This window comes from Diabrotica virgifera, chromosome 10, assembly GCF_917563875.1.
Source record: "Diabrotica virgifera virgifera chromosome 10, PGI_DIABVI_V3a".
Lineage (NCBI taxonomy): Eukaryota > Metazoa > Arthropoda > Insecta > Coleoptera > Chrysomelidae > Diabrotica > Diabrotica virgifera.
Window position 1 is genome coordinate 152,387,796 of NC_065452.1, and position 12,294 is coordinate 152,400,089.

At 31.8% G+C, this 12,294-nt stretch overlaps 1 protein-coding gene across 3 annotated transcripts in view; it reads right to left on the reverse strand.

Moving 5' to 3' along the window:
- LOC114325143 (endoplasmic reticulum aminopeptidase 2-like) overlaps nucleotides 1–12,294 on the reverse strand; it is a 133,182-nt gene that overhangs the window by 1,946 nt on the left and 118,942 nt on the right. For all 3 annotated transcript variants that reach the window (XM_050663525.1, XM_028273097.2, XM_028273096.2), the window contains 3 exons: nucleotides 10,285–10,506; nucleotides 9,229–9,501; nucleotides 2,783–3,005 (listed from right to left, as the gene is read on the reverse strand). In XM_050663525.1, coding sequence (XP_050519482.1) covers nucleotides 2,783–3,005; nucleotides 9,229–9,501; nucleotides 10,285–10,506 — 718 coding nt within the window. The remainder of the gene's footprint in view (nucleotides 1–2,782; nucleotides 3,006–9,228; nucleotides 9,502–10,284; nucleotides 10,507–12,294) is intronic.

The window sequence follows — 12,294 nt, forward strand, 5'->3', positions numbered from 1 at the left end:
ACTTTCAATATTTTTTATGTTGTTCTGTTTGAGAGTCCAGGCCTCTACACCGTATAATAGCGTGTTAAATACGTAGCCACTTAGCATTCTTAATCGTAGAGGGATGCTTATATCTCTGTTGCAGAAGAATTTTCTCATCTTTATGAAGGTGGCCCTGGCAATTTCGATACGTCTTTTTATTTCATTGTTTTGGTCTCCAGTTTCGTTTATTAAAGTTCCCAAGTATTTATAACTTGATACTTTTTCAATTTGAATGCCGTTTATACTAATATGTGCTGGTTGTGTCATGATTTTACTGAAGACCATATACTTGGTTTTTTGATATTAATGTTTATGCCATAATTGTTGCAAGCAATATTTATGTTTGTAAGTAATCGTTGTAATTCTTCTACTGTTCTTGCAACTAGTACAGTGTCGTCTGCGTATCGAATATTATTTACAACCTCTCCATTGATTACGATTCCTTCATTTGCTTGCAAAAGGGCTTTCTGACAGATGCTTTCACTATATACATTAAATAGCAGTGGTGACAAAATGCATCCCTGTCTTACTCCTCTACGTATTTCTATTGCTTTTGATATCTCGTTTTCTATTTTGATGTTAGCTTTCTGATTCCAATATAAGTTGAGAATTATTCGCAGATCTTTATTATCTATGTCTTTTCTTTCAAGAATGTCTCTTAGCCTATCGTGGCGTACTCTGTCAAACGCTTTTTCAAAATCGATAAAACATGCATGTACTTCTTGATTAACGTCTAGGCATCTTTGTGTAAGAACATTCAAACCGAAGAGAGCTTCTCGAGTACCTAGTCCTTTTCTGAACCCCATCTGTGTATTACTAATATCTGACTCCAACTATTGATAAACTCGGTTGTGGATGATTTTTAGAAATATCTTTAGTAGATGGCTCATTAAAGATATTGTTCGATGTTCTGAACATTCTTTTGCATTGGGATTTCTTTGGCAGTGTAACGAATGTAGACAGCAGCCACTCTTGAGGTTTATTACCAGTATTGTATACTGTGTATACAGTGAAGTCCGCAGAAAGTGTGCTATTTGGTTTATAAACAAATTAGAGCTCCGAAATCTTTTTTTCAATTATTGCTCTGTAGCTCAGAAGATTTTAACGTTAAACCAAAAATACTCGCATAAAAATTCACTGTAATTTAATTCTGCACATAGATATTTTTTTTCCGATTTCCTTCGGCGGAAATTTTCCTCGGAAAATTCGGGTTTTCCAAACAGTACATAGTTCAGCACTTGAAAATCTTTAATTTTCAACTAAAATTTTAGGGAAGTAATTATTTATCAATAATTAAACAACTTGGTGACATAAATCTTTTTTGTTATGAGTGTCTTGAAGATATGAAAATTTGTATGTACAAAGAGGACCGGAATAAAAAGGTAATGGTTCAAAGATTGAAATCCTGTGGTTTATAAATCTGTCGCAAATGCCGGTCAAATTTGACCGGTTATACCTGGAACCACTCCTCGCAATTCAATTTTTTTTTTCTTCGAAAAGGACACAGAAGCAGTGCCCTTTTCAACAGCGTTAACTTAATTTAATTTAATCTAATATTTTCTGAGGGGTTCTATTTGTTTATAAGGCAAAAAATTGTTTCTTTATAACATTCCTGAGACCGCTCATCTAGTCCAATTTCAATTCTGTAAAGAACGTTGAATAGATATATGTAGTGCTTTTTATACGAAAATCATAGTTATTCTGATGTATCTTTCTGGTTATTATTTCGACCGAAATTTTTTAATTAACATTTTAATTATTTCTAAACTATTTGTTAGATTGTCGCAGGCCTCCTGATATATAATCTACTATAAAAATCTTTCATGTCATCAATTTATTTAATTATTGATAAATAATTACTTCCCTAAAATTTTAATTGAAAATTGCAGATTTTTTGGGGAAAACTCGGATTTTCCGAGAAAAATTTTTGTTGAAGGAAATCGGAAAAAAATAACTTTGTGCAGAACTAAAGTACCGTGAATTTATATTCGAGTGTTTTTGGTTTCAAGGAAAAATTTTAGGAGTTACAGAGCACTAATTGAAGATTTAGGAGTGCTAATTTGTTTATAAATAAAATAACACACTTTCCACGGACTTGTCATACCCCATATTACCAATATACGCAATCCTAAGATTCGATTTTAGCAATAAAATAGCTGGTAAATAACTTTTTCCAAAAATGGCATTTTTTCGATAAAATACCCAGACTATCAACAAATGTTGCGGTGGTTGCATAGCCAATAAATCCAATAAGCAGGAGGACCAACCCAAATTCTGAGCAGTGTCAAAATGATAACGTTAATATCCCCAGTTGGAACTAATATCGAAATGAATAAGAATCGCTATAAATTGCGACTGCCATGGCGGTGTCGAAATTAAATTGCGACATCGAAATGAATTAGAATCAGGCCCCTGGACGCTAACTAAGGCAAATATGAACAAACTAACCACAACAGAAAAAACCAATGGAAATGGCAATGTTAGGTATACGACTGTCAGATAGAAAGAGGAATTACTGCGTAAGATAAAAAACAAAAATCGAGAATATCACAACAAAAATTGCCAACCTCACAGGGAGCTTCGCAAACCACACTTCTAGTGTTGCTTATGAGTATTGGCTTTTGATATACAGAAAATACGCAAAATTTCGAATGGAGGAATTATTCTCAAGCCATAAGGATTTTTTTTAGCTATGGTATAGGTAAAAAATATTATAAAAAGATCATTTCGCTAACTTTATAACGCTATATAAGTCTCATACTTCGTAAAAATCATATGGTGTAGACAAGTGTGCTGTAACAGCTGATATGAGATTTCCCATTAACATTGTACTATTTCCGTATAGGGAGTGCATTGTAGGCCAATAGGCTTTTAGGTGTCTCCATGCTAATAGTCTTCCTTCTGGATTTGCGGCTACTACTTCTAGAACCAGTTTTACATCTTCAGGTTTGACTAGGTTCGTATCCAGAGTTTCTATTAAATACCTAGAAATGATATAACTATTAAAATTTATACTTTTACAGTTAATTTTTTGGCGTAGGTATGTGAATTCATAGTTCATGAGATTTTGAAACAAATCTAGTTTAAGTTTTAAATTAATACGTACAGGGCAGCTTTTTTATTGTTGCAACTAGCAATGCTAGAAGAAATGGAAATACTAAGAAAATTTGTCGAGTTAACTCAAATGTGCGTGACAAACTCATATGCTCAGGTAAAGATGGAAATAAAACATCGATGTCATTTAGTATAACATCAGGACTTGATAAGGAGACCCCTTCCCAAGTAGCACAATAAAAACATTTTAATTTTATTTAAGGTTTATGAAGGTTTTATTGTGGCAAATGAGAAGATAATGGTTTTAAAGTTACCTTGAAAATATACTGCCAAAACTTTAAAACTGTTAAGCATTTGCCACTAGTTTTAAAGTATCTAATAAGAGTATCAAATAAAACTAATTCACCTTAATAGATAATTTGTCTTATTGTAGTTATAAAATGGTTTATTCTCAGTTCACTTTAAAACTAATCAGTTTTATGAAGAACTTCCGGACTGTTTGGTTTTATTAGATTCTAGTTTGTTACCTTTTAGTTTTATTGCAGTTTTAAAGATTCTCCTAGTATGACTAATAACACCTATTATTAAAACTAGTTGATCTCAAGACTATTGTCAGTAAAACATATGCCTTAAAACTGTTTTTTTAGTTTTCTTTAAAGATGCTTTCTTAAAAGCAATTAGTAGGCTATATTAAAACCAAACGCTCTTAACTGAATCAATTTGGTTATCGTAAAAACTAAACTATGCTTTTTTTGTGAGAAACAATAAAACTAAACTCATCAACTCTTCTTTCATGTCCAAAATGGTCGGCCATTTGTTTTAGAGCGAAACAGTGGTATAGTGTGTTGTAAAAAGTGGAAGTACAGTTAGTATGGAAGAAATAAGTCGCAAGTACTTAAAATATAAACGAACTGGTCATTTTAAAAGAAAAATACAACAAACACAGCACTACGACGACGCATCGTTTTAGGTTAGATTCACATTAAAACCGAGTGGCATTATTGACAGCAGCATTAAATCTAAACGGTTTTAATGCCAAGGCAACCTTGCTTTTATGTAGGATAATATGCTCTTGGAAAGGTATAAAATAAAACCATCTGATCTTAACAATTCTCTGTCGATAGACCAAATAGTTTTATTTGGATTTCGGCCATATTGCTTTCTGGAGATGCTGAAAGCTATGATAGATTACAATATAAGGTTTACATAAAAATTATAAATAAGCGACTTTAAAACATAAATTCGATTTATTTTAACATTAAAACATTAAAATTGTAGATAAAAAGATTTTTCTTTCAAATAAATATTTTTTGGATCTAAATTTTTTTATTATTTTTATTTTTTAATCGCCAAAAGTCAGAAATTTTAGGGTGCGTGAGTTATTTAGACCTATTTTTGTTAACATTATTAATAAAGTTGGGGCTCTAGTGTTTTTCTACCTTAACAGTCCAAAATAACCAAGTACTTTTTATTATGTTATGGTTACAAATAAGTATCTACCTATCATAACACATGTAAAAATTTGTTAGCCTATATGGAGTATATGGGTTTAAGGAATCATTTAATATGGTAAATTGTCTTGTAAGTCTCCATTTAAGAAACCTTTTTAAGTTTGCTATAAAACTGCCTGCACTTAAACTGTCTTTTAATATGGTTTTAAAAGCACCTTCACAGCAATTTTAAAATCAGTTGCTTAAGAGTTTTAAGGTTTTTATTCTTGATTTTATTGACCTCTTTCGGAGTGGGCCCTTTTATGCTGAAAGCGGTTTTATTGCAACCTTAAGGTTTACTTAAAAACCAAATGGTTTTAATTTTAGTTTTATTCTACAGTTTTAAAGCATCCTTAAAATACTTAATAAACCCGTTCGGTGCTACTTGGGTTATCACCGTTGCTATATTACTCTGACCTTAGAATATGCAATAAGTAAAATATCAACTGAACTGACAGGGTGTTTTGCGAATTGAGGAACAAAACTATTGTTGGCCTTTGCCAATTATCTAGATACAGTCGCATATTCTACAAGAGACATGTGAGATATCTTTTCACAACTCGATGAGGAAACAGGTAGTCTAGGTCTTAGAATAAATGAAGAGAAGACGAAATACATGCTAGTAACCAAAAATAAAAGACCAAGAGTTATGCAGAACATAACTATTAATAACCATAACTTCAAAGTAGTAAAAGAGTTTAAATATTTGGGGGCGGTAATCACAGATGACAACTACATAGAAAAAGAAGTCTCAGCAATAATAGCTGAGGAGAATAGAGCATTATACTCCCTATTATCATTATTAAGGTCTAAGCTGCTAAAAAGCTAAATTAAAACTGTACATGTCAATTATTTTCCCAGTTGTTACATATGGAAGTGAAACTTTCTACATCAGTCCTACAGACTCTACATCAGCGGGAAATAAGTAAGCTGCTGGTATTTGAAAGAATGATATTTGGCCCTCAAAAAGATGAATTGACAGGAAAGTGGAGAAGACAGTGCTGAATTGTTGACTCTATAATTAAAAAAAAATGTATAAACATTTTCAATTTCTTTGCAATCCGAAAATGCAGCAGCATCATACTCTAGTTAAATCGGAGAGTGCAGGAAGAGTCTATACCGGTTTCGGGGATTTTTTCCCCACATCAGTAGTCCCATATCCTCTTCTCTCCAATTCAACCAGGTACTTCGCTTTAGGCCTTTCCGGAATGCAAAGAAAGAAATGCCACGGATATCGTCGAGACATCTACCAAGAAACAAAATAAGTTCTCAATGAAGTCGTACAGAAAAAGACAATAAATATCGTTCTCACACCACTAGATTGACAACAGGTAGAACTTCTCTGGTTACTACCCCCGTGATTTCCAAAATTTTAAATCACACGGATGCCGAGACGAAATTAAGATGGAGGAATTTTAAATAATTCACGTCCCATCTGCTCAGCGTGGTAAAAGTTCCAACGAGAAAGCTTCGCAAAAGAGTAAATGAATTAAAAATGTATAAACATTTTAAACATTTTCAATTTTTTTGCAATCCGAGGATATGGGACTACTGATGTGAGGAAAAAAAAGAATGTATGTGTACTTTGTACGCACGTAAGAAGTTATACTTCTATTATATGATTTCTTAAAAATAAATATACTTTAAACAGTTTGTTTTAATTTTTATTTTAAACACCAAACTAATTTTGTGCTTACCGCTTTCAAAAAAATTAAAAAAAGTATAGGATTGCACTGGATTCGAACTCACGACCTCTCGATCTCTGGCCGAATTAGTCGAGGCATTGAAGCACAAAAAGCCTTACTGTCGATTTTTGGCGCAGTAAGACGGATTTTAATGCAGTTTGGTGCGTTGGATTCGTGAGAATGTCAGGAAATTTTGTGAACTATTGTAATGAATAAGAAATCTGAAATTGCATTTGTGCATAAGAAAAATTCATTTTAAAAGTGCATTTTGAAATAGGCAATTATTATAAATTTGCAACTCGGTAAATAGTTGGGCAACATCCCGATTATTTTAATTATTTTTAATCATTTTTAAGTCCGTATAATAATCTAAGATGTCAATAACCATTAATAATAAACAAAAAAAATTTCCTTATGGGGGAATCGAACCAAATACTAAAAGGTCCGTAAATAGATACACATACCGCTAGCCTACGCAGACACTTGCTAGAGAAGGTAGATATTGCAAGATATTAGGTATAAACAAAAACAAATAGGTAAGTAAAAATTGTAAAGAAAATTACTACATACTTAAATGTATTATAAAATTAATATATTCCTAAATTTTAGAAGAAACATTCGTAAATAGGTATTATTAATATCTATTAATGTTAATAAATGAAATATAAATATTTTGACGTTTCACAATTTGACAATTCACTTTTAACTGCAGTGCCTTAACAATTTTAAAGCACTAATGCTTTAAAGTAGCATTTTTAACGCTCCTATGGAGGGCTATAAATTGCATTTTTAACACGTTTGTAGAAAAATATATTTAAAAACACTAATATATTCTTTCCACACATTTTCTGGACTGATAAATACATAAATTAAAACATTTAATAACGAACTCCATACTGCCTGTGTGCGCATGCGCGCAGATTAATAAAATTTCACCCTCAATGAAATCGCGCCTAAAGAAGTATAACTTCAAAAAGGCAGTATAACTATTAACTAACCTTTGTTGTTTCTCTTCCCACAAATTTTAAAACGCAACAACCATACATAACCAAACCGTCAACCGTCCACACCACAGCTGTGCTACAGCTGCCATATTGGATAATTTTTGACATGCCATTTGAACATCCAATCAGAACAAAGTTATAATGCGCATGCGCACGGATCGTAGGTTTTAACATATAAAAATTCACCCTCATATCGCGCGTAAAGAAGTATAACTTCAATAAATATCGTTCTCACACCACTAGATTGACAACAGGTAGAACTTCTCTGGTTACTACCCCCGTGATTTCCAAAATTTTAAATCACACGGGTGCCGAGACGAAATTAAGATGGAGGAATTTTAAATAATTCACGTCCCATCTGCTCAGCGTGGTAAAAGTTCCAACGAGAAAGCTTCGCAAAAGAGTAAATGAATTAACAATGTATAAACATTTTCAATTTTTTTGCAATCCGAGGATATGGGACTACTGATGAGGGAAAAAAAGAATGTGTGTGTACATTGTACGCACGTAAGAAGTTATATTTCTATTATATGATTTTTTAAAAATAAATATACTTTAAACAGTTTGTTTTAATTTTTATTTTAAACACCAAACTAACTTTGTGCTTACCGCTTTCAAAAAAATAAAAAAAAGTATAGGATTACACTGGATTCGAACTCACGACCTCTCGATCTCTGGCCGAATTAGTCGAGGCATTAAAGCACAAAAAAAGGCCTTACTGTCGATTTTTGGCGCAGTAAGACGGATTTTAATGCAGTTTGGTGCGTTGGATTCGTGAGAATGTCAGGAAATTTTGTGAACTATTGTAATGAATAAGAAATCTGAAATTGCATTTGTGCATAAGAAAAATTCATTTCAAAAGTGCATTTTGAAATAGGCAATTATTATAAATTTGCAACTCGGTAAATAGTTGGGCAACATCCCGATTAATTATTTTAATTATTTTTAATCATTTTTAAGTCCGTATAATAATCTAAGATGTCAATAACCATTAATAATAAACAAAAACAATTTCCTTATGGGGGAATCGAACCAAGTACTAAAAGGTCCGTAACTAGATACACATACCGCTAGCCTACGCAGACACTTGCTAGACAAGGTAGATATTGCAAGATATTAGGTATAAACAAAAACAAATAGGTAAGTAAAAATTGTAAAGAAAATTACTACATACTTAAATGTATTATAAAATTAATATATTCCTAAATTTTAGAAGAAACATTCGTAAATAGGTATTATTAATATCTATTAATGTTAATAAATGAAATATAAATATTTTGACGTTTCACAATTTGACAATTCACTTTTAACTGCAGTGCCTTAACAATTTTAAAGCACTAATGCTTTAAAGTAGCATTTTTAACGCTCCTATGGAGGGCTATAAATTGCATTTTTAACACGTTTGTAGAAAAATATATTTAAAAACACTAATATATTCTTTCCACACATTTTCTGGACTGATAAATACATAAATTAAAACATTTAGTAACGAACTCCATACTGCCTGTGTGCGCATGCGCGCAGATTAATAAAATTTCACCCTTAATGAAATCGCGCCTAAAGAAGTATAACTTCAAAAAATCCCCGAAACCGGTATAAACTCTTCCTGCACTCTCCGATTTAACTAGAGTATGATGCTACTGCATTTTCGGATTGCAAAGAAATTGAAAATGTTTGTTCATTTTTAATTCATTTACTCTTTTGTAGAGTACTTAGGAAGCTTTCTCGTTGGAACTTTTACCACCATAGGACGTGAATTATTTAAAATTCCCTCATCTTAATTTCGTTTCGACATCCGTATGATTTATATTTTTTGAAAATCACGGGGGTAGTAACCAGAGAAGTTAAACGATATTTATTGTCGTTTTCTGTACTACTTGATTGAGAACTTATTTTGTATAATTTCAGTTCGCCATGTATGGACCGTTAATGGAACCAAATGTCTCCTTAAAATTTACAATCTACAATCATTACCTTTGTAATAACCAGGGATCAGAAGCAACCCCCAGCGCTTTCAACAGCATTTGCTTTTCGTTCCCATCTGTTGTGTTCTTGTAAAAATTCCAGCAATATTGCCATTCATTCATCCCTCCATATTTAACTCCTGCAGAGTAGATTATCTCTTTTAAATTTGGATCTACACTTTTGTTTTGGATCATCCAGTTCTGAAAATGAGTTTTTGCCACGGATATGGTTTCATTTAGTTCACATAGTATAGCAGCAGATAGGACTCGTCCTCTTAAAAGCCTAAAATAGAAAAATACTACATAAATGTTCTGATACAAAATAATTTATACTAAAAATGAATTAAGGGGTTTGCTTATTATTAAATCAATAAGGGGGTGTATAGAAGAACCTGGTGGGGAATTAAGCTCAAACCAAACGTGTTTTAACATGCAAAATATTAACTTTTTGCATAGTTGATAAAATTCGAAGATATCTTCCCTTCAACTTGGTCTACTATATATTTTTATTCTGATTGTTTGACTACTACTTGTAATTCGTCATAAAATGTTTCGCTTGTTGTTTGATGCTTGTTATTTTCTGAGCCGAATACTTAGATGTTCAGGTCTTACTTATCTTTTTTTTGTTTTCTTCTTCTTTTATTTTTTGTTATAATCTTTTCCGATACCAATTGACACTCTTTGATCTGATTTTGGTATCTTTGGTGTACTAGTACGGCTATACTTTTGGTCATGTTTTTTTTTGTTACTCCATTGTAGATTAGCATATATATTCACCAAATTTTGATAGTCTTTTTCTTTGTATTTTGTTTCCCGTAGAGCCCATTTGTTTCTCTTTCAGTACTTGGATTATTTCTTGGTTTCTTGTGTTGAGGTATCTAATGTCCCAAGTAGTATCTCGCATCTGGGTTTTGGATATTTATCTTTTGTGCTTATTTCTTGGCCTGGTCGTCTGCATATTATCAATCCGGTACCGAGGGTTCACATTGTTTTTTTGAGCAGTAACAAGACATTAAATAGGTAAGTACAATAGAAATATAATTAAAAAAAAATAATGAAAACTTACTTTTCCATATGTGATTTGTTCTTGTTCCATCCAACATATTTGGTAACTGGTGTCAGTAAAAGTCGCATATACTTCAGGAAGGATTTATATGCTAAAGATTCAGATAATCTTCGAGCCCAAGACTTCAAGTGTTCTATAGCAGCTGCCCAAGGAGCATAATCCCTTTCATTATTTAAGTATAAGGATAGTTCTAATGCTACACTTACGTTGAGTACTCCAGCTCTAAAAATAGTGAATTGTCGGTCAGCTTGAAGGTTTTTGTAAATTAGAAATGTACAGTGTATTAATAATAATGTCAATAGTCTCCCTCACGGTTTATTCAAGTTTACTAAAAGCAAGATCGGATTCTGGAGTTCATGGATCCGCTTAAAAGAAGAAGGATCCAAACTACTTGCATCTAAGATATGTAGTGCAAAGGGCAAATGAAAAAAAAAATGTTGTTCTAAAGCTATTTCCTTGTGGCATTTTTATGATTAATTATTTATATGGGAAATAAGCCACAATTAAATTGAAAAAATAATTTTATTAACGTTTCGACGCCCAAATCGGGTGTCGTTGTCAAAATACAAAATACTACTAAAATAAACAAAAAAAATGTTGTTGCTAAGTAAAATATTCTTCTAATAATTTATTTAATCTGACACATTTATATTGGCAATTCAGACATATATTATACATTTTAAAGTAGAAGACTTTAAAATGATATTGCCAATATTTATGAGTTGCGTTCCTGGGATGACTTTACTGAAAGATAGTTCATTCGATTACATGAAATCAACTCCAACTCAAGAATATCCGTCACAAGAACTTAGAAAGGGATCCTACAACATTCACAAGAAATAATAGGAGGAAAATATCAGTACCATATCTAAAAGGACTATCCGAGAAACTTAAAACAATAGGAAATAAATTCAACATTTCAACAACATACAAAACAACAAACACATTGATATCTATTCTATCTAACACTAAACCTAACAATGAACAAGAAAGAACAAAGAATTACATTTATAAAATACCTTGTGAATGCGAACAATTTTATCTAGGTGAAACATCAAGACCATTAAACGTTAGAATAAGTGAACATCAGTCTTGTATTAAAAATAGAGAATTTGATAGATCTCAAATGTCAACACGCATGGGATAATGAACATAGAGTTCAGTGGAGAGATTCAAGTATAGTCCTGAAAGAATCAGATATTAAAAAGAGAAAAATCAAAGAAGCGGCTCTAATTATGCTAAATGAAACCAATTGTGTCGCAAATTCCTCGGTAGAATGCAGTAGGATGTGGTTACCCATACTGAAAGAGGAAGGCAATACAAAGAAAATACCACGATTAGTAAGTCAATAACATATCGAGTTGGTACATATTTTATATTTTAGTATTAGTTATTGTATATCTATATATCATTAATATTATTTATAATTTAAACATATTAAAGTCAGAATTTGGTATTAGTTTCTTGAGAGTAAATTAAATGTAAGACCAAATACTTACTATGACGGGATAGTATCACGAGGTTTTTTCCTCGTTTTCCCTCGAGATTTACTATGGAATCTCTAACGCGAGAATTTTACTGTCATCGTTGCATTTGGTTGTCTTTTTTAAAGACAGATCACAATGATTTTTTTGTGACGGATATTCTTGAGTTGGGGTTGATTTCATGTAATTGAATGAACTATCTTTCAGTAAAGTCGTCCCAGGAACGCAACTCATAAATATTGGCAATATCATTTTAAAGTCTTCTACTTTAAAATGTATAATACATGTCTGAATTGCCAATATAAATGAGTCGGATTAAATAAATTATTAGAAGAATATTTTACTTAGCAACATTTTTTGTTTATTTTAGTAGTACATATTTTGGACTATGGACTACTAACAAATGAACGTTAAGAAAACCAAGTTCATGATTATTTCTAAGCAACATGCAGTAGGAAGGTTGGATATCGAGGGAAAACAAGTAGAAAGAGTGAATAACTACAAATATCTGGGAACCTAGGTAAAT